This window comes from Trichogramma pretiosum, unplaced genomic scaffold (assembly GCF_000599845.2).
Source record: "Trichogramma pretiosum strain Unisexual culture from Peru unplaced genomic scaffold, Tpre_2.0 scaffold7, whole genome shotgun sequence".
Taxonomy (NCBI): Eukaryota; Metazoa; Arthropoda; class Insecta; order Hymenoptera; family Trichogrammatidae; genus Trichogramma; species Trichogramma pretiosum.
The window spans coordinates 3,331,165-3,357,984 of record NW_019641639.1 but is presented as its reverse complement, the minus strand read 5'-3'; the positions used below and the strand labels follow the sequence as shown (position 1 = coordinate 3,357,984).

Sequence of the window (26,820 nt, the reverse complement as noted above, 5' to 3'; positions counted from 1 at the left end):
TATACAGTTACAATAATAAAATTCAATGCTTTACATTTAAAATATGTTTTATTTTATTTTTTGAGCATTTAAACATCTTATTGAGATCTTTATTTTAGTCTTTACTGCATTATTAACATTAATTTTATTTTTTTCTGACTTATAAATATATATTGTTATATATCTTTATTCCATTTATTATTTTACACTAACTCACTATGTACAGTAAAAAATGTATTACAAATAATTATTACAAAACTGCTTATAATAATAAAAAATATGCAGGAGGAATCATCATTGATGTATCACTATCATGAGGTTTTAGATATAAATATTTTTAGTTAATTGGAATAAATTCAAACGCTACCTCTCAACTGTCTAGCAATTTTTCTAACAACACGTTGTCTGAGGATGTTTTCTCTCCAAAATACTGTAATACAAGATAAAATTGCTCCTACAAACGTAAAACTCTGAAACTTCCAAAATGTTCTTTCTTCGAGCCAGGCAACTTTGTCACAACTGAAGAAATAAAAGTAGTCAAAAGATGATGCATTGTCATATTGAAAACAAAAATTTGCTGTAAAACCCTTACCTTCTAGTAATTTTTTCACCAGATTTACATTCTATGATTTCCTTATATCTTGCTTTTGTGCAAACTCCTATACTTTGACTGGCTATTTCAAATGCAGAACAAGGATGACATTCTGATATTATTTTAAACTCTTCTCCTGCTTGACAGGTTGTGTTATCCTCAATATTGTCAACATATATTTTTCCTCCTGGACTTTCTGTCCAATGACTTTCAACAATTAAAACCAAAACTGTCAATCTACAAAAAATGAAGCTCCATTAATTTAAATGAAATTATAACTTAATAATAGAAAAATTAAAAAAAGTGACTTACCCTCCTAAAAGAGTCATACTCAACAGCATGCGTTTTTTTGAACAAGATTCTATCATGGTGACTGTGTGATTTCATCGACATTGACTGAAAAAAGAATGAAAAAAGTACTTTTTAAGCAAATTGAATAATCTGTAATTTCTCACAACAAAAATAGAATAGGTTATGATTGACAATAAAAAATCATTAAATTCATGAGCTACAATACATATTTTCTATTTCATTTAAAAAAAAGATACACGACTAAGTGAAATTTGTGTAGGTATTGAGTATTTTCACAAATAGAGATCTTTAAATCGCGTGTTATTGTTTTGGAAGATACACTGGTTCAACGAAGCATAAGCTGATTGTTACCTGGGCTAAAATTGACGTCGAGTTTAAATAAACTTGGTACTTTTGTTTTTCATAAAAAAACCATACAACCAATGGAACAATTAGTTGACGTTCCTGTGTTTGTTTAGAATCGTACGAATAGGTATAACCAGCTCAGACGTTTGACGTTTCCAGGTGGATTCACGAGCAGACAGAAACGCAATGTACACAGACTTCGCACACACACACACTTATCACACGTATGCGAATCAATGAGCGCGAGAGATCTGCATATTGGACTTTGGACTTTCAACGCAGACTGAGCTGTTTGTCAGCGTGGCTATATCCACTGCTGCAGTTGAATACATGCAAAAAATTCGCTGGACGGCACAATGCACATCGAAGTCCATCCAAACTGCGACTAATTTCTGCGCTACCGATCTGTGGTATTATTACCCATAAATTGGTGCAGCCATGGTACTGCAGATTGAGATCTGCTGCTGCAGTCTTCGCGGTGGTCATATAATATAACAAATGTCAGGACGCGCGTGCAAGCTTGAATCGAGATCCAGTCGAGCGCTTTTATTCATACCGACAGACGACGCGAGCTTCCATGCGTATAATTGTGAAAAATAGCCGGAACGAGGCCGTGACGTAAGGAAATTTAATTGATATGATATTGTCCATATAATATATGAAATCATTCGAATCTTGATCTATTGTCATTCCCGTCACGCAAACATCGCGTCCAAGCATTTGAAAATGATTGAATAACAAAAGCTCGTTGACAGATATGTAACAATTGTACAGCCTAGTACCCGACACATAAGGTAGATGTTCACCTTCGGCACATTTTTTATTAGTCGAGCCTCGAGTAATGTAAAAAGAAAAGATGAGGAAAGAAAGTGTATCGAGGCAAAAAGTCTCGAACGAGTTTAATTTGTGTCACGTGTCATGCGTAATAATAATAATGTGTTTACGCCTTATACACACCTTACACGTATGTCGTAGCCAAGTATAATACGCGTATGTGCTGTGCATTATAATTTGACCAATGATATGTGTTGAGACACTGATAAGAGCGACTCGACGATGCGGCATTATAGTCGTCCTCCATATCTTGAATACTGTCTTACAGTCAGTTGTATATAAGTGTACGAGCGCCTTAGTATATGCTCAGCTCCAAAATTATAAGGTGCATTATTTGCATTAGCATAATATCCTATCGCACGTACACATACAGCAGACGCACGCGCAGCGCAAGTCGAGTGGTCACTTCGGAGCGCGAGAGAAGAGCGGCGACACGGCGGCGGCGGCGGCTACACATAACATAACGTGTGCAAAACACACACATTACACATCTATACTCATATCGTGCATGTGAACGCGTGTGTATACAGACGTGTACTATTATACTCATAGGCAGAGTTGCATTCAAGCTGCACATCGGGCTGCGCGCGGCCTTATGCACGCTGCTGCACTGCAGTATTATTTGTACGCTGCGCTGTGCTGCTGCACTTCGATGCCTATTGTGCACAGGGGGGACTTTTGAGACATTTTGACGCGTGTGTATGTGTATACAGTTGGCGTTTTAAAACTCAAACGCGAGACTGCTGCACAGAGTCCGCGCCAGCAGCAGTGGTGCGATATTATTGTGCTTTTTTCTTACCTACACCACGTTATATGCTGCGCGATAATATGACAGCAGCAGCGGCCAAGACTCCTCGGCTGTTTCGCGATAAAACCGAGAACTCGTTATTATAGTGCGCGACGACTGTGTGTCATGTGTGCTGTTGCTGCAGTTCTTCTCGGGATTATGAGCTGCTGCGCGTAACCACCAGCTGTCTGGCCCGGGTTTACGACGCTCCAACACGCCCCAGGAGAAAATGGCAAAGATCTTCGCTCCAGCAGAAGCCAATTTACGTTCGAACTCCGACAGCCTTGCCAATTACTCACTGCCCTGCGAGTACTGCGCTAACCTTACCTTTAAGCATATTCACGATTTCATCAGGTATTTACTATTGTACTATTTACATCTTGAATGCGTCTCTCTCTCGCTTGCTCTCGTTTCTATTTGATTACATACTTCATTAGCCTATTTGCATCGACTTAACTCGTATTCTTTTTCTGCATTTATATAATCCTTTGAGTAAAGTTTACATTGACGCACCAACTGTTGTTTATTTATGCAATTTATTTAAACTCGTTGCAGACACTTGAGAGAAAAGCATTGCAGTCAGGAAGGTGGTTCCTTCGTCTGCCGTTATGGTTACAACCAGGTCTGCTCCAGTTTGCCAGTCGAAGGTGTATCCGACAAAGATTATATAGCTCATGCTGCTAAACACGCTGCTAATATGCAGCAACAGCAGCAGCTCAAAAAGAGTAATGGCCAGATGCTTGTGGCTACCTCCGGTGCTGCATCTTCCACTGGTAGTGCCTCAACTTCTTGGTCAGTTTATTCTGCTGCTCAAAATTTACCCGCTGTTCTCAATGATCCCTACAAGGGTAAACAGAGTAATTTTCTTACCAAAACCTGGGGTGATTCTTTCATTGAAAAAACAGATATACCTAAAAGCCTTTATATACCAGAAATCAATGAACATCACTTTGATTCTTACAGAAAAAGAATCATCAAAGTAAGTGTTTTCATTATGTAATCAAGTTATTAATACAATTGAGATTGATCTATCTGTATTTTGTTTTTGCAGAGATACGATAAACATCTGCGTTTAAAAGCTAACACAAATTTGCCACCAAACACATCTATTGAATTACTACATCATTTTCCTAATCTTAGAAAAGTCAAATCATTAGGGTCTACAAACAATGGACCTATAGGTAATACTTAATTTATACATTAATATCTATTAAATTGATAAATCATCTAGTAAATGAAATATTATTTACAGATCATTCTCAGTTTGACTTTAATAGTATTCCAAGAATATTTATCAATCCTCATCTGGACCTATCAAAAAGGCAAAACTTTGATGAGGTGTTTCCTTTTTCAAAAGAAGGATTACTTGGTGATGGAAAAAATATTGTTTTTAATGTTAAGCAGATGCAAGAGAAGGTTTTTATAATTTTATTTCTATTTGTCATTGTAATTCCATTGATTATTATTATCTAATTATATTAAAAAATTTTTTGCAGCTAACACATTATTTGGATATAGTAGAAGTAAGAATAGCTGAGCAAGTAGCATCAAAATCTCAAGCATTTTTTCATGCAATGACATCACATGATGTTCTAATGGAACAACTGACTGAAACTTTAACTGTTTTAAAAGCCTTACGTCAAAATATACATAGTATAGATAATAATATTGTAAAGAGCTCTTTACATGTATTCAAGTAAGTTTATCATTGATAAAACATTCATATTAAGACAAATTTAAATTTTAAAACTGAGCTCCTATTTTTCACAGGCTGGAAAGAGCCAGGTCTAATCATCTTTTGGTGCTAGAAAAATTGAAACTCATTGCGACAGTACATCAAAGTCAACCTATGATACAATCATTATTATCAACACCTGACTATGTTGCTGCCTTAGATGTTATATCAACTACACAAGAAATACTAGCTCAAGAATTAAAAGGAATTTATGGGTTTAGACACTTGAGTTCTCAATTAACAGAGATGGAAAAAGTTATTAACAAAATGTTGCATACTGAATTTGAAAGATATGCGACAGCGGATCTGAATAGACCATTGAACGGAGATTTTACCGTTTTAGATGGGGTAGGTCATTTTTTTGCTGTTTAAAAAAAATGTTTGATTTTTTTATTAAAATTACATTTTTCAACAGGATAAATTGGTATCAATTATCTCCGGCCTATTACGACAAAAACATTTTCAATTTATTGATAGTTATAAGGAAGAAGCAATGACGACAGTGAGAGCAATTACCAAACAGCGTATAATAGAGGCATTGGCCGACAGCGATTGCTGTAGTGATCAACAAGCAGCAGCACTTGAAGTCGGCGGTCTTTCTCTAACTGAGAGACTTAAACTTTTAGACAATTCAATACAGGCCTTGACTTCCCTTCTATACCGCATTAAGGTTGATAATAATTGGTTAATTAATTAATAACAAACGATCGAATATATTATAATAAAACTTTTGAAATTTTAGGCTGTCCATAATGTGATGAAAGATACAGCAAATTCGGCAGCTTGTAAATCATCGACCGATAGACCCAATGAATCGATGATGGATCGACTTTTAACAGACGACGATCACGAACGAGTTATAACAAAATTGAATGATATGCTCGCATCTTTGTGCGATTATTGTCACGAAAGATTGGGTAATTTAGTTTCTGCTAGTCCGAATGAAAATGAAAAAGAAAAGCTGTCAAATGACACGAATAGTTCTTCCAATAAATCTGCTGAAAAAGACGTAGCAGCATCTGCAACTGAAAATTTTAGTGATAACAATAAATCATGGTTGAGTGATAGAGCAACAATGAATCAAGTATGTAAATTAGCTAATTTAGTGGAAAAATTCACAGAAACTTGTGAAACTTTGTGTGGTAAGCAGTGCCTAGCATTGCGATCTGCTTTTAAGGTAAGTGATACATTTTTATTACTCTTAAAATAAGTAGTAAGCTCGGTTAAAAACGTATTAATTATTTCATAGGCACAAGCAAGTAAATTTGTGCAGAAATTCCATTCTGAGAGGAAAATTAAATTAAGTCACGTTCTCGACTCAGAAAGATGGAAACAAGCCGAAGTGCCTCCAGAGTTTCAAGCTTTGATAACTTATATACACCAAAATGAATCTTTTCCTTACGAACTATCGCAAACTAATGTCATTAGAACTAACAAAATTGAAAATTTCATGTACGTCGGAAACGAAAAATTTGCCATCGTTGGAACAGTTTTGTTACTGATTCAAATCATTCATGAGTACTGCAGGTTTGTTAAATTAAATATTTTAATCATTGTGAGTAGTTGATGAATCAGTAAATTTTTTATTATTATCGTAATTCAGAACGGCGAGTGAATTGACAGCCTTGTCGGGAATGTTGGGAAGAAATTTGGCTGAGATACTGCGGCATTACAACTCTCGTTGTTGCCAACTTGTATTATACGCTGGAGCTATGCAAGTCGCTGGTCTTAAAACTATCACTAGTACGATATTGGTCTTGGCTGGACGAAGTTTAAAATTAATTTTGTGGATTATGCCTTATGTGAAGGCTCACTTTCAAGGTATTAATTTATCGATTTTTTTCAACATCGTTGAATGGGTTAGATTAATTTGAAGAATTTTCTCAGCTTTAGCAGAGCATCAACCAAACGTTCCAGGCATGCCTCATGCTAATGGAGTTTCACTGCTGGATACTGTAGAAAGAGATATACGTTCTCACATCCAAGAAATCGAGGGTAAAATTTTAACGATAGTGGATAGCTTATTAGCTGGACAGATATCAACGTGGACTGGGAAGCCTCCGGTTCCATCACAATCGTTTAGAAATATATCTAAGTCAGTAGATCTACTAATTTTTTCATTTCTAAGCATTTGATTCATTTAGACGATTGAAACGAAAATGTTATTTTTTTCCAGACACCTGACGAAACTCTTCGAGGCTGTTTCGAGTATTCTACCAGCTGAGGAGGTGCAATCGCTTTATCGAATGGTCAACAAAGCTTTCAAAGAAAAATTGCGTGAGCAGCTGCTAAAAAAAAATATTACGAACGATGGTGGTCCTCAACATGGTGTTGTGACTTCGGAGCTAACGTTTTATCTCGAGACGTTGCGAAATCTCAAAGTTCTGCCGGTCGAAGAATTGAATAACAACTGTCTGAACGATGTGTGGACAAAATAACACGCAGAGTTAGTGGTTTACTGTGCAATGAGTTCAATGAAGGCTCGATCGGTCAGATGACTGCAATTGTATATATCATAGAGCCTTATCAAGTGTGAAAAAAATTGTACAAAAAAGTGAATTTTAAATTCAATTTGCTAATGTATATAGTGTAATGATGGTATGCTCAAAAGTTTTCAAAGTTCTGAAGTAGTGTAATAAGATTGAATGCGGACACGCGAGAAAAAAATAATGCATAAGGAGTATAAGTATTGATAGTTGGACCAAGAATGGCTGCTTTAATTGATTCTCAAGCATGTTGATATTGTTGAGAATTATTCACTGCCATTGAAATCTCACGATTTTTTATTGATTATTTTAGCTGCAATATTTAGCATGTACGTTATAATTTTTGTCCATTACTTTAATTCTACGCATACAAGTGAGAATGAGGCGGTAGGGTGATTTTAAAGCTTTCTCTAGTCTGCGCTGTAAAAATTTACTTTTAAAAATTAGCGAAACATGCAGATGTAATAATAAAAGTGCTATTGAAGAAAATTCGCAAGATGCGTGGCAATCAACCGAGATCTGCCTTTACTTAAATAGCAAGTAAACATTGATTTTTACAAAACATCACAACCGACGGATTCATCACAAAGACTGATAACTTCTAAATGCAGTGTGCAGTGCTTATTTATCAAAACCGCTCCATCGAATTGAAAACAAAACGAACGAATGATCGTTGTTGCTATGCATCAAATTATGATTCCGTTTTTTATTGTAATAATATTAAGCACCGCACGCGATTTGTTAAATCAATTTTCAAGTATTTTTCACCTTGGTATCCGAATTGTTTCGAATTCTCTCACGCAATGAAAAATTCTAGTCCAGTGTAATCCACGTGCATTAAGATTTATTCAATCTCATCGAAATTTGTAAAATCTTTGAGCTGTATAATAATTTTATTGTAGATAATGGAGGAAATGTGTCTGTGTGTGTATCCTCGAAGCACCATTGCAATTCCAATTTCGAGGATTCACGATGATTTGTAAATTACGCATAGCGAGTAGATGTATTCAACGAACGTCGTCGCCATGACGATGACATTTCAAAACACGCGCGCGCGTCTAGTGATATTATACAGTGTTATATAGACAACAGTCACTTCGGTATATTAGTACAGTGTAGATATTTTTCATCGCGCACACACACTTTTGTTATGTTATTTACGGACGACCGAAAATGACAGGCAAAGCGGCGTAAGTATTTCGAATGCGCGACTTATGTGAACCGAGAGGCATTTTGAAAGTGTCCAAGTAGTACCTACGCAAAGATATTATTTCAATGTTGTATACATATGTAGAGTTATTACTATATTGTAAAAAAAAATAATAGAAGTTTTATTGCATCGGGGCTTTCGTTCTCAGATAATATTATACATTTTCATTCTCTTTCACTTTGTTAGAAAAAATTGGAAATTATCATTCCACTAATTTGACTAATGCTGTGCGACGAACGAATGAATAAATAATTAATATCTGTGAAAATTCTCTCTGTTTTTATTCTCGTACGATATCCCATCGATATTTCATCATCCTTTGACTGTCCAGCAGTAACAAAGAGACGAAAGAGAACGCGAGGGACGTGGCCCTGCGACTGGCCACGCAGGAGGAAAAGCGTCGGAAAAGCGACCCGCACGAGAGTCGCGAGAAGTCGCTCATCGTGCTCGGCAGTCGAGAAGTGGTGAGTTAGTTGCCGTAGTTGCAAAAAAAGTTTTTCCTTCTAACGAGCTGTATTATTGACACCATCCCCCTCGTTACTGCGCGTCGCAAGGGAAAAACAACGATGATTTATCGCTTCTTGGAGAAAGAGGACACGCCGAAGCCGACCCTAGCCATGGATTACGCTTACGGGAGGAAGGCGGGTAAAAATCTAGTGAGTGTATATCAGATGACACGCTCGATCGTCGGCAAAAAAAGCCTCGTTACAACGCAATTGTCTCTCTCTTTCGCACACGTCGTCAGGTGAAGGACATCGTCCACGTGTGGGAGATCGGACACTTGACGCCGTCCCTCGTGTCGGCTGCGATGAAGGGCTGCTGCCTCAGTCACTCGCCCCATCACACCACGGTGCTCCTCGTGCTGGACCTCGGCAAGCCCGAGACCCTGTGGAACACCCTGGAGGACTGCCTCGAGGCGCTCCAAAAAGGCATGGAAATGAGCTACCCCAGGGAGCTGATCGAGCAAGTGCTGAACGAAAAATTGCGCGGTTTGGCGGAGCGCAGCGGCGGCCAACAGCAATCGCCGCAACAGGCGGTGGACGAGATGAGCGAGCCGTTCCCGCTGAGGCTGTGCCTCGTCGGCGGCAGGTACGACGAGTTTCGCGGCACCGACGCCGACGATCGCGAGTTCATGGGTCGGGCGTTGCGCGCCGCGGCCCACGCGCTCGCCGCCAGTCTGCACTATCACTCGGCCAAGGACGCCCAGTTGCTGCGGAGGAGCAAGGACATGCTGTCGAATTACGGATTCAAAGGTCAGAGCCCGTAAGTACACACAAACACGAGCCTACGATGATAATATATAAGAGAGGATTTATCGAGGTCCTCCCCGACGCGGGTAAATTAATTTTTTGTCTGCCGTGCTTTGGCCGCAGTAAAACGACGGTGATCGATCACGAGAAGCCGCTGTCGGTGGCGGCCGGTGCCGACTCGTTCGCCTCGATCGAGCTGTACGATCGACCGGCGGCGACTGCGGCCCTGAGCCTCGAGGAGATCAAGAGGATCTACGTGACGCGATTCCCCCAGAGAGCCCGAGACCAGGAGGACCAGCGAACGAGCAGCGACGGTGCCAACTACGATCGCGACGACGACCTCGAGCATTTGGCCAACGACGAGAGCTTCGCCGAGCCGATCATCGATAGGCTGGTGCTGCAGAGAGAGGAGGTAACGTTCGGCTTTTTGTACACGAGACTATTTTTGGCGATTGAATAATGTTATGTTTTGTGTATCGACTCGCAGGAGATAAGCGTCTTGATGCACGACATGCAGGAGACACCGACGACCAACATCCCGATTCCCGATCCATACTGAGCATCGCACCTTGTTCCTATATAAAAATGTACGAGCTGCAGATGTCGTCAATAAAATTTTTACTGTTTCAATATGCATAAGAGAGTCATTTAAATGATAATGAGTTCTGCGAATAAAAAGCACGAAAGAAGTAACTAATGAAAATTTTTAATTTCTCGAGAGACCCGACTGACGGACGGTGAGTGCTAATCACGTTTTAAAGTTGATCCGCGCAAGGACTCTCTAGAAAGTCCGATCGTGTCATGTAAGAGTCTAAAAATATATCAAATGCATCGCACACAAGGAGGAGGACGTCTGCATCCTCGCACCTTCTCTCTGCGCGAGCAAAGCTCGATCGCGCGCGACACCAGCTGCAGCAGTGTCAGTAGTCAAGCTCGGAGAATTACACTTACTATGTATCTGTGTGCGCACACACTCACGGCAGGAGGGAGGATTGATGAAACTTATAAAGGTCTAAGCCGAGCAAAGAAAGGACTGCACAAAGGTGCGCGCGTCAGCTCGTCAAGGAAGTGTCACCCGCGTACAGTACGGAAGTGCGCGGAATAGATACATAGGGATCGCAGGATCGAGTGCGTAGGTGGGTATCCATACAAAAGGCAGTGCTTCGACGAGGCAACGATATATATATATAATGATATCGGCGCGAGGAGGATAACGTACACGACGTATATTCATAATACTACTGTACGTATATATGAAAATAAATAAATATAGCGGACGCTTGCGCGAACGCATGCGCTCGGTGGTCCCCCGCTGAGAGAGAGAGAGAGTAGCTGCCAGTCACAGTGTGATACTATACACAGCGACTATCCATCGGTGCTGGACTTTGAGCTCTAGGCTCTAGGCCTCGGCTCAGTATCAGTGTTTGCCTCTGCGATAGAGGCTACGTTATCCTTTCTCGTTGATATAGTGTCGCGCGCCCCGTGACCAAGGAAAATATGCTACTGCTTTAGTGAGATACAATTTTCACGAGTTCGAGTTATAAATATAACATATAAATGCCAGGCGTGTGACACAGTTGGAATAAATTTGAACGCAAAAAAAGATGAAGCGAGATCAGGATTGCTACTGCAAGCGCGACTACTGCTACCCGACGATCAGCTTCGACGGCTGCCTCGGCCAAGCCAGCAACTGATCCCCGACGTCAGGTGAGCTAGCTAGATTGCGGAGCTTTTCAGGTGTGTGTGCGAGTGCGAGTGCAAGAGCGTGGTGCGCTGGTGCGATCGATTACGCGCGCAGGAGGATGAGACGAGGGGCCGGGTCGTACTACTATTACTACCACTGCTGCTGCTGCCGCTGCACACTTGCATTATCCTCGACAATTATGCTGGATGATTAATAAGTTAATTACGCTACCCGTGAGCTTTTTTGAACGCAGGTTACCTGCTGATCCTGGCCGAGGATCTTTCGCGCCACAGACCACAAGCGTGACGCAATTGTGTCGTACATACTACACTATATATAATATTATGACTAGTGTGTAACGATGACTTTCGTTTAAAGGGCCGAATAATATGTATAAATAATAGATGTATCGTTTGCGCTTGACCTTGATCGCTTCGTGCGCGCGCCAGAAACCGTGTGTCTGTAAATGTGTCTCGACGTTTTCTCCACTTCTCTTTTCTCTATCTCTAACAATCGCGTTCATTCATTATTAAGTCGTCCAAAAAAAGAGCCGCCGACTGACAATTAGCACCTCGATATCCTTTCAGCGAGGCTCCGCGTATTGCTCTTCCTTGGATATAATTCGCGAGCGAATGTGTGCGATATCATACCTGTCTCTATTACAAAACGAGAGAGCGAGAGAGAGTCAAGAGCGCCACGAAGTTTACAACAGAGAGGATCAAAAGACACGCTTGAAAGCCGTTCCGTTACGTTGTAATAATAATGTCTATATGTATATTATAGCTGTAACGACGACGACGAGTAAATACGCCAAATTTTCCGCGCTCTGCCGAAACTCCATACGCATATAGCAAACTCGCGATGCGATTTTCCTTTTTTTTCTACTCGAACTCGACGCATAGTAGCAGTATAGTAGACAATTATCGTGCGCGCTTTCGTAGGAATATGAGCGAGCGCGGCCACACTCGACTGGCTTTTTTAAGAAACGGCAAAGTGCCTCTCTATATTGTGTCTGTGCGTCGTGTGCGCGCACGCGAGCAGGCATTATTATACGTATATGCAGTTATATACGTATAGTAAAGTTCATCGTGTATGTGATATCGAATGCGCGCACAATGCGAACCTGTACACGGTGTGTGGACTGTTACGAAGATAGAGAGCTGCGAGTAATTCAAGCAGACATTTCCATGCACACACGTGCTTTTCGTATATGAAAACATCGAGCGACGATTTACCCGTGACTCGTCTCGCTTGTCTGTATGCGTTGTGTTTGTATTTGTATTTCTGACGCGTTTGTGTGCGACTAAATAGAGCGTGTATATATCTACTCCTTCGAGAATTATTGTGCGTATGTATGTGTCTGGCGTAGCAGATAAAACAACGGCATATTCTTTTAGCCGTATCTTCTTCTGTGCAATAATTTACATAAATTAACAGATGCATTTTTTGGAGCTGTCGCGTCGGCTATAAGGCGACTATGACCTAATGAACGGAAAGGCATGTCGCTGTCAAAATAACAAACAAATAATAAAATAATATGAGTAAGCGCCCTGACTCAAGCTCGACGACAAAAAAGAAAAAATAATTTGAATCTCCAGGATGATTTCGTCGATATTATTATTGAATCGATTGACATCATCGATGGCAATTTCCGTACGCGTCAACCCAGGCAGACGCCTCGTGTCCCCGAGAAAATGCGATTTCTCATCCGATGTTCGTCACCCTTTTTTCTTTCCTCGAGACAACTTCTTTTTTTTGCGGCTTTATACTTCGATCGAGACGCGCATAGAACTTGGACAATTCGATAAGCAACGACGGGGGAAGAAGAAATCGGTAAACTAAATTTCCTCGATCGAATCTTCTCAATTGGTTACCTAATAAAGTTTTTTCTTGCCTTACTTTTTTATTTGAGAAAAAATGTCTTACTTTCTTGCTCGACATTCCATCCTGTACGCGACAACTCGACTACATACTCGATTCGATCGAACTTTGTTCGCGAGCTTGCGTGATCCAAAGCCATCGGATACACACTACATCCACGCTATAGGCTGCTGCTGATGCGGGCAGCCGATCGTCGATTGTTTAAACATCTCTGCTCTATTCGCGAGTTTCCTCGGATGCACACCAGGCCGCGCCCGGCCTTAAAAACCAACGTTCGATTTTTCCCTATAAACAAATTGTCGCCGGGAATGCAGAAAAGGAGGCGAGCCAGCTGCGACGAGTCATAACTTACTTGGCGTGGAGGAGTGCCGCGATCAAGAAGGCGGCTCCTTCTGGGCGAGACCGGGCCATTGCACTTGGCGGTCCGGTTGAGCCTTGCGGCTACCCCTAAAGCGGGCAGCCGAGCGCATAATTTTTGGTAGTCGGGATGTGCGTTCGCGCTATTCCCGGATAAGCTCAAGTCGAAAAATAAATCTCTCTCCTCTCGAGGCTAACCTATTTCTCGCGGCCGCGTTTGAGGTTTGTTTGTTTTGTCAGTTGGGGTTGGATGGAGGTTATTCGCGATGGAAATTCTCAACTGTGAAATGTTTTTCGCCGTCGTCGATCGGATATATCAGTCGCTATGAACGAGGCACGCGTAAGTATATTCAACAGCTGATTGCCGATAATAAAAGTATTTACACTTTAACTCGCAGTCCATTTGGCAGCGAGGAGGACGAGGGCATTATCGTAGCCGTAAATTCATTCAACGGCACTTTGGTTACGACTTTTTTCCCGAGAGCGAGATATAAAAGAAAAAAGAAACAAATTCCGGGAGCTCCGATGACGTCGTCCACATCGTGGGTTAAAAACGATCGATTATGTCGCGCGACGCGAACGCACACAACACATTATAATTCGCGATCGATCAAACTATAAGAAAGCGAGTAAAAAGCTCGTTGCAAAAAGAGATTTGCCCTGCGGTATATAAAGAAGTCTTGGCTGCCGCTCGCAACTTATAAGTGTGTTGTGTGTGTGTGTCGAGGTGGAGATATTGATCCATCCTCCTCCGGAGGCAGCGGCAGCGAAAGCAGCTTGCGTAGTTCGGTAGTAGGATAGAGGTTGTATAGGTGTAGGTAAAAGGTGAGCTGCTGCTACTGCGGCTGCTGCTGCTGCTGCTGTTTGCGCGAGCTTAGCAGATCGCGCGCCAGAGAGAGAGAGAGAAAAAGAGTTGGCCTGTGTGTGTACGTGCGGGCTTGTAGTTATGTACTTTGCGGAGAAGAGAGAAAAAGCACCGCCGCCACCTCACGCCGCCGCAACACCACTCGCATCGTGCCATTTTACGTATATTATTCGCTTTTAGGCTAACGCACGTACAAACACACGTATACGCATTTTTTCGAGGTCGTTCGATAGCCATTTGTTTCGTCCGAAAAATAAATAACGCTGGAGCCGAAGAAGAGGCGCGTGCGAAAGTTGAATAAAAATAAGCGAAAAACGAGCGATTACCTCTATCCTTGCCAAAACAGCTATACAAACTCAGACAAACAAGCAGCCCGAATCGCTGCATATTATCGCAACGATTAGCCGCGAGACGACCTCCAAACGTTGGCCTAGTCTTTCGAAGCTCTCTCGCGCGTAGACGTATATCACCGCGAGGAATTATCTTAAAACCAGACCAGATATTTTTTGCGAGAGGACGCGTGACGAATCATAAAGTACGTGTCTATATCCACCTTTTCTCGTGGATCGAGCTGCTCGAGCCGCTGTGCGGTGCAGCTTTTAGGAAAATCAGCTGACCGATCCCAAAATGCTCTCTCGGGTGCATAGTAGAAAATCGTGTAGGTACGTACGCGTAGCGAATTGGCAATTCTCGAAATCAGCACTATTGCTCTCTTGCAGCTTGCAGCAGTACAGCTACGAGCTTTTTTTTCATATCGTATCGATTTTTTACGCGCTCTCAGAGAAACACGTCGCCGCAATGTATACACACATACACACACACATACACATCTACCTGCATCGGACATAATTTTCTCCGCAGAGAAGATATTCAAGGTTTCACGATCTATTTCCAAAGAAAATAAACGCGCGCGGCTCGCTGCCGTTGTAGTTTTTCTCCATCGTCCATTTCATATTTGTATAGTAGTTGCAATTTTTCAATCCGAGCGCCTGTGTATAATACGTGATCCGAAAATCGCGGACGACTGGTGAGCGCAATTTTTGCAAACAACCCCGAGCCGTGTGCACGGCGTAGGTGCATAAATAAGCACGAGTCCATTCCGTCGAAAACAAGAAGAAGAAAGAAAGAAAGAAAGGCTTGTTGCGGCGGCAAACGAGGCCGCCGCGTGGGTGATTTTCATATCGATCGAAAAGTGCTAGTAGTCCGCGCGCCGTGTAGTTACATGTGCAGTACCGAAGTGTGCATCCTATACGTGCTCGGCGTACATAATAATCACGAATGCTGATCGCGTGGGCTTGCGATTCTAGAGCTGCCATGTATACGTACGTTGCAATCGCACATTTGTATAATGTAGTTTATACGGTGTACACGAGCCAAACACACACAGGTCAACCCGAGTACATATACGTTTTTTATCATAAAATCGACGAGCAAAAAATGCACTTAAAAGTGCTGCCCCCCACGAAAGCGATATAACTCCGTTTTCACGAGGCTCGGAGCTTTTCATCCGCCTCCGTTCTAATACGGGGCGCCGGCGGTGCAGTCGACAACACGTGCACACCTGCAGGCTCGTAACGCGATGCGGTATTTTCCAGGCGCGCGAGATCACGCGTCGCGTCCAAAGTATAGGCCGCCGCATACGGGCGCTTGATTAAAACACGTCGTCGCGTCGTTACGGGCTTTTTAATCAGCTCCGATCGAGATGCTTGCAAACTCATGCGCCGTGCGGAGAATCTGGTACGAAACCTGCTCACTTTTTCTCCGAAACACGAGCGTACCCGTCGAATCGCGGTGACACTGTTTAACCAAATCAACGTCTCTTATTAACATATAATCGGTTTATTGATCGGCAGAAAATTAATTATTCGCGCATGACTTGATTCACATATTTATATATTATATAATAGAGCAGAGCAACTATACGCGTGATTGATTAGCGGCTAATTAACGAGTCTATGTTATCCATCGTTCGGCAACACGTTCGTTCGTCACGCGAAACTCGGCAGCTTTCTGCTCAAGCACTCGGCGAGCTTGTTGAACAATTTTTTGCCCTCTTGCGCGACGACCAGCAGAGCTTTGTTCGAGACGCACAGCCCGAACACCTGCGGCAAATTCGGGATGTCGACGAGAAGCAGCGTGGCTAAGATATTGATGTTCCTCACCAATGTCGGAGCCTCGGTGATCTCCACGAAGCCTTTCTCGAGTTTGGCCTGATAATTTTATTTTCATCACTTTTTAAACTATGCATGCTAAAAATAGAGTATTTCGTTCTCACTTTGACGGTGCACAGCAGAGCTCGGCCGAAATTCTCGAATCTCGGATGCTTCCTCAGGCAGAATCTGCCGTCCTCCACGAAAATGCCCATAGATTCGACGGCCAGTCCCGTAGTGTTTGACGTTTCCACGATCGCGTGGCCCGTCTCGTCGATCTTGTCCGTGACGCATCGGCTGCCGTTGACGAAGACGTTGACCAGCGCCGACGCCAGGGTAGAACTGACGCTTGGTCGGCAATCCGAAGTCTTGAACACGCGAAAGATGGCTGCATTTTCCGGCGGATCTAGCAGTTGCTTGAACTGTGCGACGATGATTATACGATTTTTTTAGGGATTCAACCTTGTACCTTTTTTTCATTTACTCACGCTATTGTGAATACTCGTCAGTGCTGAATTTATTTCATTTTTTACCATGTCGGAGCTATTTTGTACCAAATTGGAAAAATTTTGCAACAAATTTCCAGTGTATATTAGCAGATTGGGTTCTTGCCGTGAACTTGACTGTCCATCGATGGGCAATATATTTGCAGTGAGCTAAAAATTCAAATTATTCAAATGATTTCACTCATCTTTCAAATTGTTCACCGATATAAAATTAATTTCAACTTACATGAATTAAAACAATGTAGCATAAACACAAAACAAGATTCATTGTTACGGAAAAAATCTGCAATAATTCAACAAATTACGTTTGTTCAAATAATAGTAATTCAATGATTTTCTCGACACGAGCACATTTTATCGCTTGAAAGTAAATATTTAACAAATATTCGTTAGGTAATAATGCCGATTGTACATTTGTTTCACCTCAAAAATTTGAATTAAATACCAGGAGAAGCGATTCCGTGCAAAATGAAGTGGAATTTATCGGTTAATAGTCTTTTGTAAGACTTGAATTAAAAATTGTTAAATTTACAGATAACCCACTGATACAGTTCGATAATTTGATAAGTGAACTAAACGTAGAATGAAACAAAAATCAATCAGAAAAAACCAAATACATTCACTGCCTTAAAAAATACGACTGCACTATGGAATGTAATACCAATAAGCACTTGAAAAGCGTCAAGACGTAAAAATGCAATAAAAAACCCCTCTTCGGTAGAAATGGAAAAAGAGTATAGACTTTGAATGAAAAAAGATTGGTTGTCACGACATATTCATATGTGTAATTTATATACTTTATTTATTTCAACGATCTAATACACTTTGACTATATAACCTGCAGGCGAATGGCATGAGTATAAATAGGCTAAAATCATCCTTTCAGAAAAATTTCCAGGTAGACTATTATTATACCTCGACCTTGAGGCGATCCCCACCTCTAGCTGCCTCCAGGTTAATAAATGATTAACAATTGCAATCGATATTTTTATCTTAAAATAAATTGAAAATTGATAGATTTTTAGAGTTTGATGATTATAAAAATGATTTTAGCAATATTAATTTTGATACATTAAAGTCAATCAATACTCTAGTTATTAATTTAATAAAAATTAGTACAACATCGAGTGCAAATTAAAAGCGAAAATTGTGAGAACAGTTTTCATGTATGACAACAATTTTCAATTAATACAATATAAAATTCTAAAAAATACTGGTTTTAAAAGTAATTTGTACATTTTAATCCTCCTCCTCGCAATCTTCATCTTCGTGTCCTCTTATATTATCGATGATTGCAGTAGTTTCTTCAACTATTTCTTCAATTTCTTCGATTCTTTCTTCTTCACATTCTACCTCTTCATCGGTACGATTCTCTATTGATGTATAATCATCATTTGATTCTGTAACGGATTCTTCATCATTTGACTCTGTAACGGATTCCTCATCTTTTTCTTCTTCACAGTCATCTTCGGATTTTCTTTGCTCTTCATCAGGTACGACTTTACGGTGATCTTCATCTTCAATGAGACTTGTTTCTTTATCTTCAATTACAACTTTAGTAGCATGATCGGCTAGCTCGACGATTTTTTCCATTTCGGGTTTAGATTCATTTTCATTTTTTTCTGTCGAAGTTTCCGTCGATACTTCAGTTACATTTTCTTCATGATTTTCATATACATGATCATCATATTGTTTCTCCGTCACAGCTTCAGTTGAAGACTCGGACTTTTCGCTTTTGATTGTGGTTTCGCTTTCGTAAATTACTTCCTGCGTTGTCAATAAATCTGCAGTAGTTTCTTCAGTGACTGGAGATGTCTCTGAGTTGTTCTCAACTAATTTTTCAGACTTTTTCACTATTCCATCTACAAAATCTTTTTCCATTGAGAAATCATTCACAACAGTTTCAGATGAATGATCAAGATTTTGTTTTTTCGTCACCGCTTCTGTTGAAATTTCGGGTTGTACAGTTGTGGTTGTGGTTTCACTTTGGTAAATTACTTCCTGCGTTGTAAGCAACTCGGTGGTGGTTTCTTCTGGGGCTAGAGTTGTCTCTAAATCGTGTTCGAATAATTCACCTTCATTTTGTACTTCTGGCACAGCTTCGGTCGAATACTCGATTGAGCTTTCAGTTTCGTGATGAACTTCCTGCGTTGTAAGCAACTCTGTGGTGGTTTCTTCGGGGGCTAGCGTGGTGCCTGGGGTAAGTTCTTCGATGTCAGAAATGACTTCTACTTCTTTTTCTAATTCTTCATAATCTCTGCTTTCTAAATCAAAAGTCTCTTCTGTTACAGGACTTTCAGTTGAAGTGCTTGGTGTGGTTGCCTCAGTGGTACTTAGGGTAGTTGCTTCAGTGGTACTTGGTGTAGTGGCCTCAGTTGTACTTGGGGTAGTGGCCTCAGTTGTGCTTGGGGTAGTTGCCTCAGTTGTGCTAGGAGTAGTGGCCTCAGTTGTGCTTGGGGTAGTTGCCTCAGTGGTACTTAGGGTAGTTGCTTCAGTGGTACTTGGTGTAGTGGCCTCAGTTGTACTTGGGGTAGTGGCCTCAGTTGTGCTTGGGGTAGTTGCCTCAGTTGTGCTAGGAGTAGTGGCCTCAGTTGTGCTTGGGGTAGTTGCCTCAGTTGTGCTAGGAGTAGTGACCTCAGTTGTGCTTGGGGCAGTTGCCTCAGTGGTACTAGGAGTAGTGGCCTCAGTTGTACTTGGGGTAGTGGCCTCAGTGGTACTTGGGGTAGTTGCCTCAGTGGTACTAGGAGTAGTGGCCTCAGTCGTGGTAGTAGCTTTAGTTGTTGTTGTAAGAAGAGGCGCATTTCTTATGCACCTTCTTATGGCCGTACTACTTCTTCCTGACTTCATAGTCAATTGCGTTATCCAATCGCTAGGGACACAATTCGGCATCACTCCAGGAAGCAAGTACGACATACTCTTAGCGTAACCCAGATTGAACACGACAGCTGGAATTTTTTTCGACACAACCCAAGTTGCTTTGGTTCGAGCCTGTAAAAATTTTTTTAAAAATTATCTCTGAATCCGATAAAATACCTTCTCAATAGAGTCGAGCAAAGAAAATTACCTGAGCAATGCATTTGAGACCCGTGGGCAACATGAGAACACCGCTCGCTTCTTTCACGCACTTTTGACCTTCCTCGTTGATCTCGTTGAGGTTCTCCAAAGTTAGTTTCACATCCTTTCTTATAGATTCAAAAGAGTCATCGACGAACGTAAATTTCTTTTGCAAACAAAAGTCCAGCATACGTTCAATCTCCTCGGATTCATGGATTATGTCTATGATCATTTTTTCGCAAGCCTTAACATCCTTTTTATCTGCGAGGGTTTGCAAATAACGCAGACGAGCCCGTGGCTACCATTGACAGAATAAAATATATATCCCAGAATTAAAATCGATACGATAATAATAAAAAAAAAAAAAATTTTATACTCTACTTACTACCTCGGTTAGGACAGCCAGACGCCTCGCAGCGTTGGCCTTAACTTCCGCGGACGCGTTTCTCAACTGCGCATTGATATCGTCCGAAATCTCCTGTACGGTTACCGTGTAGTTCTGCAGCTTCTCCATGGACTCCTGGACCATTTGTTGCACGCCGTTCTGGGCACGCTCGAGCTTCTCGAGCATGCTGTCGTACGTGGGAAAGCCAATCCATTCGGACCAGAATCCATGGGCCGACTGGATCTACGATGGACAATGTCACAAAATTATTTCACTTTGTAAAAAAAAAAAAAACGAAAAGAAAAGAAGGAAAAACAAAGTATAACAATCGCCAACTTACGTAGAACACGTTGGCAAGTAAGAAGAGCGCGAAGAGCCTCATGTTGGCTTGTTATTTTGACTGATTATTCGCGGGGAACTAAATATACATTTATACCTTTTTTCAATCGAATTGCCGAATCGATGTTCATCGTGTAATAGCAATCATTTTTCAGTGAAGCGAACCACAAACAGCTGTGCATTCACTAATTACATTCACATATTTCTGACCCAAATATCACGGGCGAACTAAAAACGCATATCAAAGTGGCTAGAAAATTCAATTAGCGCCTACAAAAGTTGTAATAGCGCGTCGCACGTGCTAACTGAACAAATAATATATTAATTATTTTTCAATAATTAATTTCCTTAATTGATCTATCTGTGACATAATAACGAATGACTTGGTAATTCGACTCGGTATTCTTGATTCGTGCGCGCGCTGTGGCTTCTGTGTCGCCGCTATCAAAAGGCCATTGTATTAAAGAAACTACTATACACAATGAGTGCGCCGAGCGTACGATAATTCGACAGCTCGGTAATACCTCGAGATAATAGGCGATTTCTTTTTGACAATTGGGCGAATTACGGACTACGAGATATGTTTGCGTTCATATAGCGGTGCGCTTCACTTCTGGAACGATCATGAATCAATTTGCATTGATTATAAACCTTTCGATATATTGGTCGACGTCGGATCGTACGAGCGCACATCGTTTTTAATTTTTCTTTTATCAGTCGATCGATTGGCATTCTCGCGCGTGAAATTCGTTGAAAATATTTGATTTCGATCGTGTGTGTGATGCGTTGGGTAAACATACGATGCTCGAGTGCGTAAGTAACACATAAATCTAATCGATCGCAGGAATTGCGCAGCTCCAAAGTGCAGGAGAAAGAGAGTCGAAGGGTGGCGTTTTTTTTTTTTAATTGAGCTCCGCCACGCCCTTGATTAATTGTCTATTTAGTATCGCATTCGTAGCTCGTCTCGATCCAGCGAGATACGAGCGAGTGGCCATGCATTTATTACGTACTATACACACATAGGCTTTGTAAAAATGTATTATAATCGCACAATTGCTAGTTATCAAGCGACGAGAGCGAGAGAGAGAGAGGCAGTCAGTGCCCATAAGGTCTCGAGGCTAGTATAAGCCGTGTATTGGAAAAAGTGGCTTGGACAGCACTTATACACCGAGAGAAAGAGGCACTCGAGTATGCGTGTAGATGCTCGCACATATACGCATACATGTACATGTAATATGCGTACGTAATGTAGCAAGTAAAATTTTTAACCCCTATTCGCGTTCCCATAGAAGCGGCGCGACGACGACGACGACGACTACGAGGACGATGATGGGGTGTCGTGGGAACCTTCGTCTTTTACTCGATATACATACAGCGCGCGTACGTGTATATAAGTGCAGCGCACTGTACGCGTATTTTTTCATCCACTCTCACTCGCTCTTATATACTTGGCTTATAACTCGCGCGTACCTATACATGTATGTGGTATTCGACGAGGCGCCATATACGATATTTCTTTTTTTTTTTTTAATACGCAAGACCGAAAAAAGGCTTGACTATGTATTCTGAGAGAGAAACTGCGAGAGCGCGACAATCGTCGAGTCGAGAGAAATGCATTTTTGATGACCATCATTGTCGCGCGGGCACAGACCTGCATCATGTGTGCTTTGATACTGTATTGTATGTATTTTAAACGATTTCTCTCGCCAAGCCATCGAAGCGTGTGAGAGGATCGATTCGATCGAGCGCAAAACCTACTGTTTTAAATGTGCGAGTCGAGGGCTGTTTGTTTCTTTGCTTTTTTTTCTTCGTCACTCGAGTAGGGGGATGACGACGAGTGACGACTCGAGGAATTTGCATATATAGATGCCGGTGTATTCTTACTTTATTCATATGACGTTCAATCGACTCGATAAGAATCAAATTACCCTCGCGGATCACTGCATACTGTACATATATACAGTACATACTATGCGCGAGTCTCTCGACGAGCGTTAATTTAGCGGAGACTACTCGAGTCCTGTCGCGTACTACACATAATATATCATACAGCCGTCGAGTTAATTGGAATGATTTCTTCTGCGAAAATATGTTTAATTAATGCGCAGAGCCCATAGTAATACACAAGTCTATCCGCGATATAATTATGATTTATATAAAGTTCGTTTGCAGCTTGTATATTATGTGCATTATGCGGCGTCAATAGGATTAGTGCCGTGCCAGAGAGATAACAATCGTTTCTCCTCTCTGCCTGCGCAACACGCGTACGTATATACGTACGTATATACGTATATTATCATAAATAAAGAGCAGCAGCGGCGCAACATGCACGACATTAAAACGCAACGCATCTTTTTTTTTCTCCCTCTCTCACCATTTATATGATACGTATAGCTCGAACGCACAGTCACGAGTATTATCTCGGTTTATCTCGAGCTTATCCAATCGAATTAATTAATTGCCTCTCGCTACACAGCGAAAACTGTATCGTCGCAATATTGTACAACGAAAGTAAAAAAAAAAATGTTGCTCTGATTTCAGATTCTCGGAGCGCTGCGCGGGAGAATCTTCGGAGCGGCGGCCGTACAGTAGCCGCATCAAGAATCACTGGTGAGTATTATAATACATACAATATAATGTAATCCTGCACTTTAGTACAGCCGAAATTTAGTACAAGGGAGGAAGGAAGGAAGGAAAAAATTCGCGTCCTGAGAAATGAGCAATTTTTCCCATAATTTTTGTCGCATGCGCGCACTTTTCGTGTGTATGGGAAAATTGAATCGGTAACATAGCTCCGCAGCGTACAGCCGCACAGGACTCATCCGTGCGCTGCGTATAGGAATTTCGTGTTTGTTGATATTTTTTGCCATGGTGTTACCACCACGCTCACCGAGAGAGAGAGAGAGGCACACACAAAGCGATTTACCTGAAATTCACTCGCACATAGGTATGTAATATGCACGAGAGTATAGACGAATGCGTATAGACCTGACTCCCCTCGAGCGTATGTAATATAAATCGAGGGGGATAGGGCCAGAAGTCATAGGGTCGTCGTCGTCGTCGCGCACACATATTTGCACTCCTAGTATACAGTAATATACCTGCCTTGGAATTCTCGATCGAAATGTGTAGGTATGTGCGTGTGTAATAATATACATTTATAGGAGTGTGTCGTAACGTTCGCGACAGTTTGGCTGGACTAGCAATTACGGTACATTTCGATAATTAATACGCAATTATAAGTGTATTGAGCAATGTGTCGAATAAATTTTTTTAGAGAATTTTTGCTGAGGCATACATATATGAGTAATCGTAGGATATAATATATCGGGTCCTGCACACGACTGTTCCCCCGAATCTCCGAGAGAAAAATCTAATAGCCGATCATAGGTTCAGGTGTGCCTGTGCTAGATCGAGCTGTGAGGCGTCCTACACGCGATGCGAATTTTTTTTTCCTCGCTTCCACGCACAAGCCGCGTCTTCTCTCCTTTGTGATTCCGTTTCTTTACAATGCGGCTCCTTCTCTCGCACTCCGCGACTCTCTTTTCTCTCTCTCGGCGCACGCACACACACACACGCACAGATGGTTGTGTATAGGCATTACCAGGGCTCAGAGAGCCGAAGGTATTATACAAGAGAGAGAGAGAGAGTAGGGGCAGCTGTACGCGCTATAAGCTTCCTTACTTGCACGCAGGTATATATGTATAAGCGAGTACGCGCGTACTTGGCCTCCGCCTGCGTGTAGTACTACATCGATGCTCGTATCCCAATGTACACACATACATAATGTCGTTGTTGTATGTTAAGGCCTGCAGCCTATATGCTATATATAGCAGTACACACGCCAGCCTCAAAGATATACGAATGCTCTCGTTCAGGCTCCGGTCTTCTTCTTCTTCTTCCCTCTTCCTCGCTCGTACACCTATATACATATACTTTTATGCACGCGCCGGTGTATGTGTTATATAGGTACATCTTCCCGAGCGTAGCACGTACACCTATATACCTATAGGGCCCCTTTCGAAATATCATCGTTTTCTCGCTCGCTCTTCCCAGCAGCACACGGCATTTTTTTGCCTTTTAGCTCTCGTGTGCGGCAGCGGTGGTCGTGGCCCCAGAGGGGAGGACTAGTTTCACTGCCGATTTGCACGAGCCGCAGCGAGTAAAAGCGAGAATAAGCAGCGGAGAGAAAGAGAAAAGAGTCTGCGAGTGTATATATGCATCGAAAGACAGAGAGAGAAAGAGACAGAGAGAGAGAGAGACAGGGAGAGAGAATCGGCTGCAACCAAGTACGCGTGAAAAAAAGATGCAGGAGGGGGTCAATGACTTTGTATCTCACTCGATCGAGAAAATGCGGCCCTTTTTGTTTAATTTTTCCCTTTTTTCCTCTGTTACTCTCTCACGTCTACATGAGGGGTCGCGCACTTTGACACCTTGTAGGATATTATAAACCGGCGTGGGATACATCGGCAAATGCGCGTACCTGCGTACGTCCTTCTTCGATCGCGAAGGACGATCGGATGCCTAGAAAATGATCTCTGCTACGGAGTTCATCGGAAAATGAAAACGAGTTCGTGACTTGTATACATAGCATCGATCTTTATACCAGGAAAAGCGTAAAAAAGCCTCGAGAGTAAAGCTGCAAATCTCATTTCTCAATACGTATGTATAGGAAAAAAAATCGGTAATCGACTCGTCGTTGCGCGCGCGCCTGCAACATACACACCTCGCGCTCCGCGCGTGCTGCTACGCACAAGACTTCGAATGAAAAACAAAAAAAAAATCAACTCGCGCCTGGCATACACTTATATACGGGTATTATATGTAAGAGAGGATATTTAGCGCGATGTGCATTTACGCAAGCACTGCATCGAACGCGTATGCTACATAACCAGTCTTTTGAGTATTTCTCTCTCTCTTTCTCGTTTGCCATGGTATACACACGCGATCGCTGCGAGTCGCGCGACGTATATGTATATACCTGTTGGCTCTGCGAATTCCAACCAGTCCAGGTAAGCGAGCATAAGTAAAGTATACGTGTGTGGCTGTGCTCGGGCTCGACTGCTCTCGCTCTACAGCCCTGGCAACGGTCAAGCTCGTCGTCGTCGTCGTATAGATGAAGGGAGCAGTCGAGGTAGGGGGAGATCACTCCGTCTCTTTCGCGCTGCTGCTGCTGCAGCCTCGGCTCGTCGCTATTTCAAACGTGGATGGAGGGGCCTTGCGTGCTCCAAACTCTCCCGCAAAAGACTCGGCGCAGTCGGGTCGCAAGCCGGGATCGGGCCGCATCTCCCCCCGTGTATTATATACGTTGTATAGTACACCGTGTCGCGCGGGGCCTTCGGTTATAGTCGTCGTCGCGTGCGTGCCTCTCGTTCGTCCGCGTAAATATCGCGTAAAAAATCGCGAATTATCGATATTTCGTTGTGCATCACTTCGCGCGCGTCCCAAAATTCCCCAACACGCACATATAATTCGAGCGCAAATGTCAAAGAGAGTGTAAACCGACGTTGGGGCTCGTCGTTGTTTTTATTTTTAAATCTTCCAAAATTCGTTCATCGACTCTGCTCCGATTCGTGTGTTTGCGCGCTCGAATTTCTGATGCTACCGTCGAGTGATCTCAACTGTGATACAAAAATACATATCATCGAATCCAAAGTGGCCGCGAATTTCAACGAATTCCAATGATCCAACAGTGCCTGCATACATACCTATATAGCGTACGAGTAGTAGTGAGCGTGGAGTGTGCATCGTTGAATACATACATATTTTACTGAGGGGGCGCTGCCATCGCCACAGATCACACAACCGCCACTCTCTTTCTCTCTCTCTCTCTCTCTCTCTCGCGCCAAGGCAAACTGGCAAAAAGGCGACTTTTGAACGTTACGCGTTTCTGTCGAAGCGAGAGAGAATTTTGCGCTTCGGCGTCATCCAGCATCATCGGCGGCGAGCAGCTCTCGCTGCATCAGCGGCGGCCCGAAAGCTCGCGCTTCAAAGTCAAAAAAGGAGTCGCGAGCGCGCGAGTCCAGCAAATTTGACAGTTTGAAAAGGAGCTTGTGTTGGTTCGTTACC

The 26,820-nt window shown here is 42.2% G+C and overlaps 5 protein-coding genes and 1 non-coding gene across 9 annotated transcripts in view; 4 read left to right on the top strand and 2 right to left on the bottom strand.

Moving 5' to 3' along the window:
* Window positions 1–197: 197 nt before the first annotated feature.
* On the bottom strand, window positions 198–2,447 carry LOC106648568 (protein JTB). 2 transcript variants are annotated; one of them, XM_014365530.2, is made up of 4 exons: window positions 2,186–2,447; window positions 884–967; window positions 572–808; window positions 198–498 (listed from the first exon to the last, which is right to left on the bottom strand). In XM_014365530.2, exons 2-4 carry the CDS (start codon window positions 937–939, stop codon window positions 336–338), a joined length of 456 nt encoding a protein of 151 aa, XP_014221016.1. In that variant the 5' UTR covers window positions 940–967; window positions 2,186–2,447; the 3' UTR covers window positions 198–335. The 2 variants fall into 2 exon arrangements, with proteins under 2 accessions (XP_014221016.1, XP_014221015.1); XM_014365529.2 differs by lacking the exon at window positions 2,186–2,447 and adding an exon at window positions 1,235–2,030.
* A 73-nt stretch (window positions 2,448–2,520) lies between these two features.
* LOC106648673 (vacuolar protein sorting-associated protein 54) lies at window positions 2,521–8,589 on the top strand. The gene is made up of 12 exons (XM_014365747.2): window positions 2,521–3,203; window positions 3,405–3,828; window positions 3,901–4,030; window positions 4,102–4,265; window positions 4,346–4,545; window positions 4,620–4,932; window positions 5,000–5,254; window positions 5,327–5,761; window positions 5,834–6,111; window positions 6,188–6,405; window positions 6,472–6,679; window positions 6,761–8,589. Exons 1-12 carry the CDS (start codon window positions 3,079–3,081, stop codon window positions 7,020–7,022), a joined length of 3,012 nt encoding a protein of 1,003 aa, XP_014221233.1. The 5' UTR covers window positions 2,521–3,078; the 3' UTR covers window positions 7,023–8,589.
* On the top strand, window positions 8,175–10,202 carry LOC106648674 (cytoplasmic dynein 2 light intermediate chain 1). The gene is made up of 6 exons (XM_014365749.2): window positions 8,175–8,260; window positions 8,612–8,744; window positions 8,835–8,936; window positions 9,026–9,543; window positions 9,654–9,942; window positions 10,018–10,202. Exons 1-6 carry the CDS (start codon window positions 8,244–8,246, stop codon window positions 10,087–10,089), a joined length of 1,131 nt encoding a protein of 376 aa, XP_014221235.1. The 5' UTR covers window positions 8,175–8,243; the 3' UTR covers window positions 10,090–10,202.
* A 687-nt stretch (window positions 10,203–10,889) lies between these two features.
* LOC106648631 (protein numb) overlaps window positions 10,890–26,820 on the top strand; it is a 35,292-nt gene continuing 19,361 nt past the window's right edge. The window contains exons 1-2 of the mRNA XM_014365673.2: window positions 10,890–11,237; window positions 23,293–23,361. The gene's annotated coding sequence lies outside the window, so the exon portion shown is untranslated. The remainder of the gene's footprint in view (window positions 11,238–23,292; window positions 23,362–26,820) is intronic.
* Window positions 13,440–13,605, top strand: LOC111693816. The gene has a single exon (XR_002763491.1). It is a non-coding gene; the product is annotated as a U1 spliceosomal RNA (small nuclear RNA).
* Window positions 16,161–17,771, bottom strand: LOC106648632. Of its 3 annotated transcripts, none has more exons than XM_014365677.2 (5): window positions 17,635–17,771; window positions 17,200–17,256; window positions 16,956–17,123; window positions 16,593–16,889; window positions 16,161–16,527 (listed from the first exon to the last, which is right to left on the bottom strand). In XM_014365677.2, exons 2-5 carry the CDS (start codon window positions 17,239–17,241, stop codon window positions 16,306–16,308), a joined length of 729 nt encoding a protein of 242 aa, XP_014221163.1. In that variant the 5' UTR covers window positions 17,242–17,256; window positions 17,635–17,771; the 3' UTR covers window positions 16,161–16,305. The 3 variants fall into 3 exon arrangements, with proteins under 3 accessions (XP_014221163.1, XP_023315343.1, XP_023315344.1); XM_023459575.1 differs by lacking the exon at window positions 17,635–17,771 and adding an exon at window positions 17,397–17,603; XM_023459576.1 differs by lacking the exon at window positions 17,635–17,771 and adding an exon at window positions 17,419–17,603.

Coding starts and splice junctions, on each gene's coding strand:
- LOC106648568 (XM_014365530.2), bottom strand. CDS start 939: ATGATAGAATCTTGTTCAAAAAAACGCATGCTGTTGAGTATGACTCTT. Junction 809..883: donor AGTATGACTCTTTTAGGAGG/GTAAGTCACTTT, acceptor CATTTTTTGTAG/ATTGACAGTTTTGGTTTTAA. Junction 499..571: donor GGTGAAAAAATTACTAGAAG/GTAAGGGTTTTA, acceptor TTATTTCTTCAG/TTGTGACAAAGTTGCCTGGC.
- LOC106648673 (XM_014365747.2), top strand. CDS start 3,079: ATGGCAAAGATCTTCGCTCCAGCAGAAGCCAATTTACGTTCGAACTCC. Junction 3,829..3,900: donor ACAGAAAAAGAATCATCAAA/GTAAGTGTTTTC, acceptor TTGTTTTTGCAG/AGATACGATAAACATCTGCG. Junction 6,112..6,187: donor ATCATTCATGAGTACTGCAG/GTTTGTTAAATT, acceptor ATCGTAATTCAG/AACGGCGAGTGAATTGACAG.
- LOC106648674 (XM_014365749.2), top strand. Junction 8,745..8,834: donor TGCTCGGCAGTCGAGAAGTG/GTGAGTTAGTTG, acceptor GCGCGTCGCAAG/GGAAAAACAACGATGATTTA. Junction 9,544..9,653: donor GGATTCAAAGGTCAGAGCCC/GTAAGTACACAC, acceptor CTTTGGCCGCAG/TAAAACGACGGTGATCGATC.
- LOC106648632 (XM_014365677.2), bottom strand. CDS start 17,241: ATGAATCTTGTTTTGTGTTTATGCTACATTGTTTTAATTCAT. Junction 17,124..17,199: donor GCTACATTGTTTTAATTCAT/GTAAGTTGAAAT, acceptor TTGAATTTTTAG/CTCACTGCAAATATATTGCC. Junction 16,528..16,592: donor CTCTGCTGTGCACCGTCAAA/GTGAGAACGAAA, acceptor TAAAATTATCAG/GCCAAACTCGAGAAAGGCTT.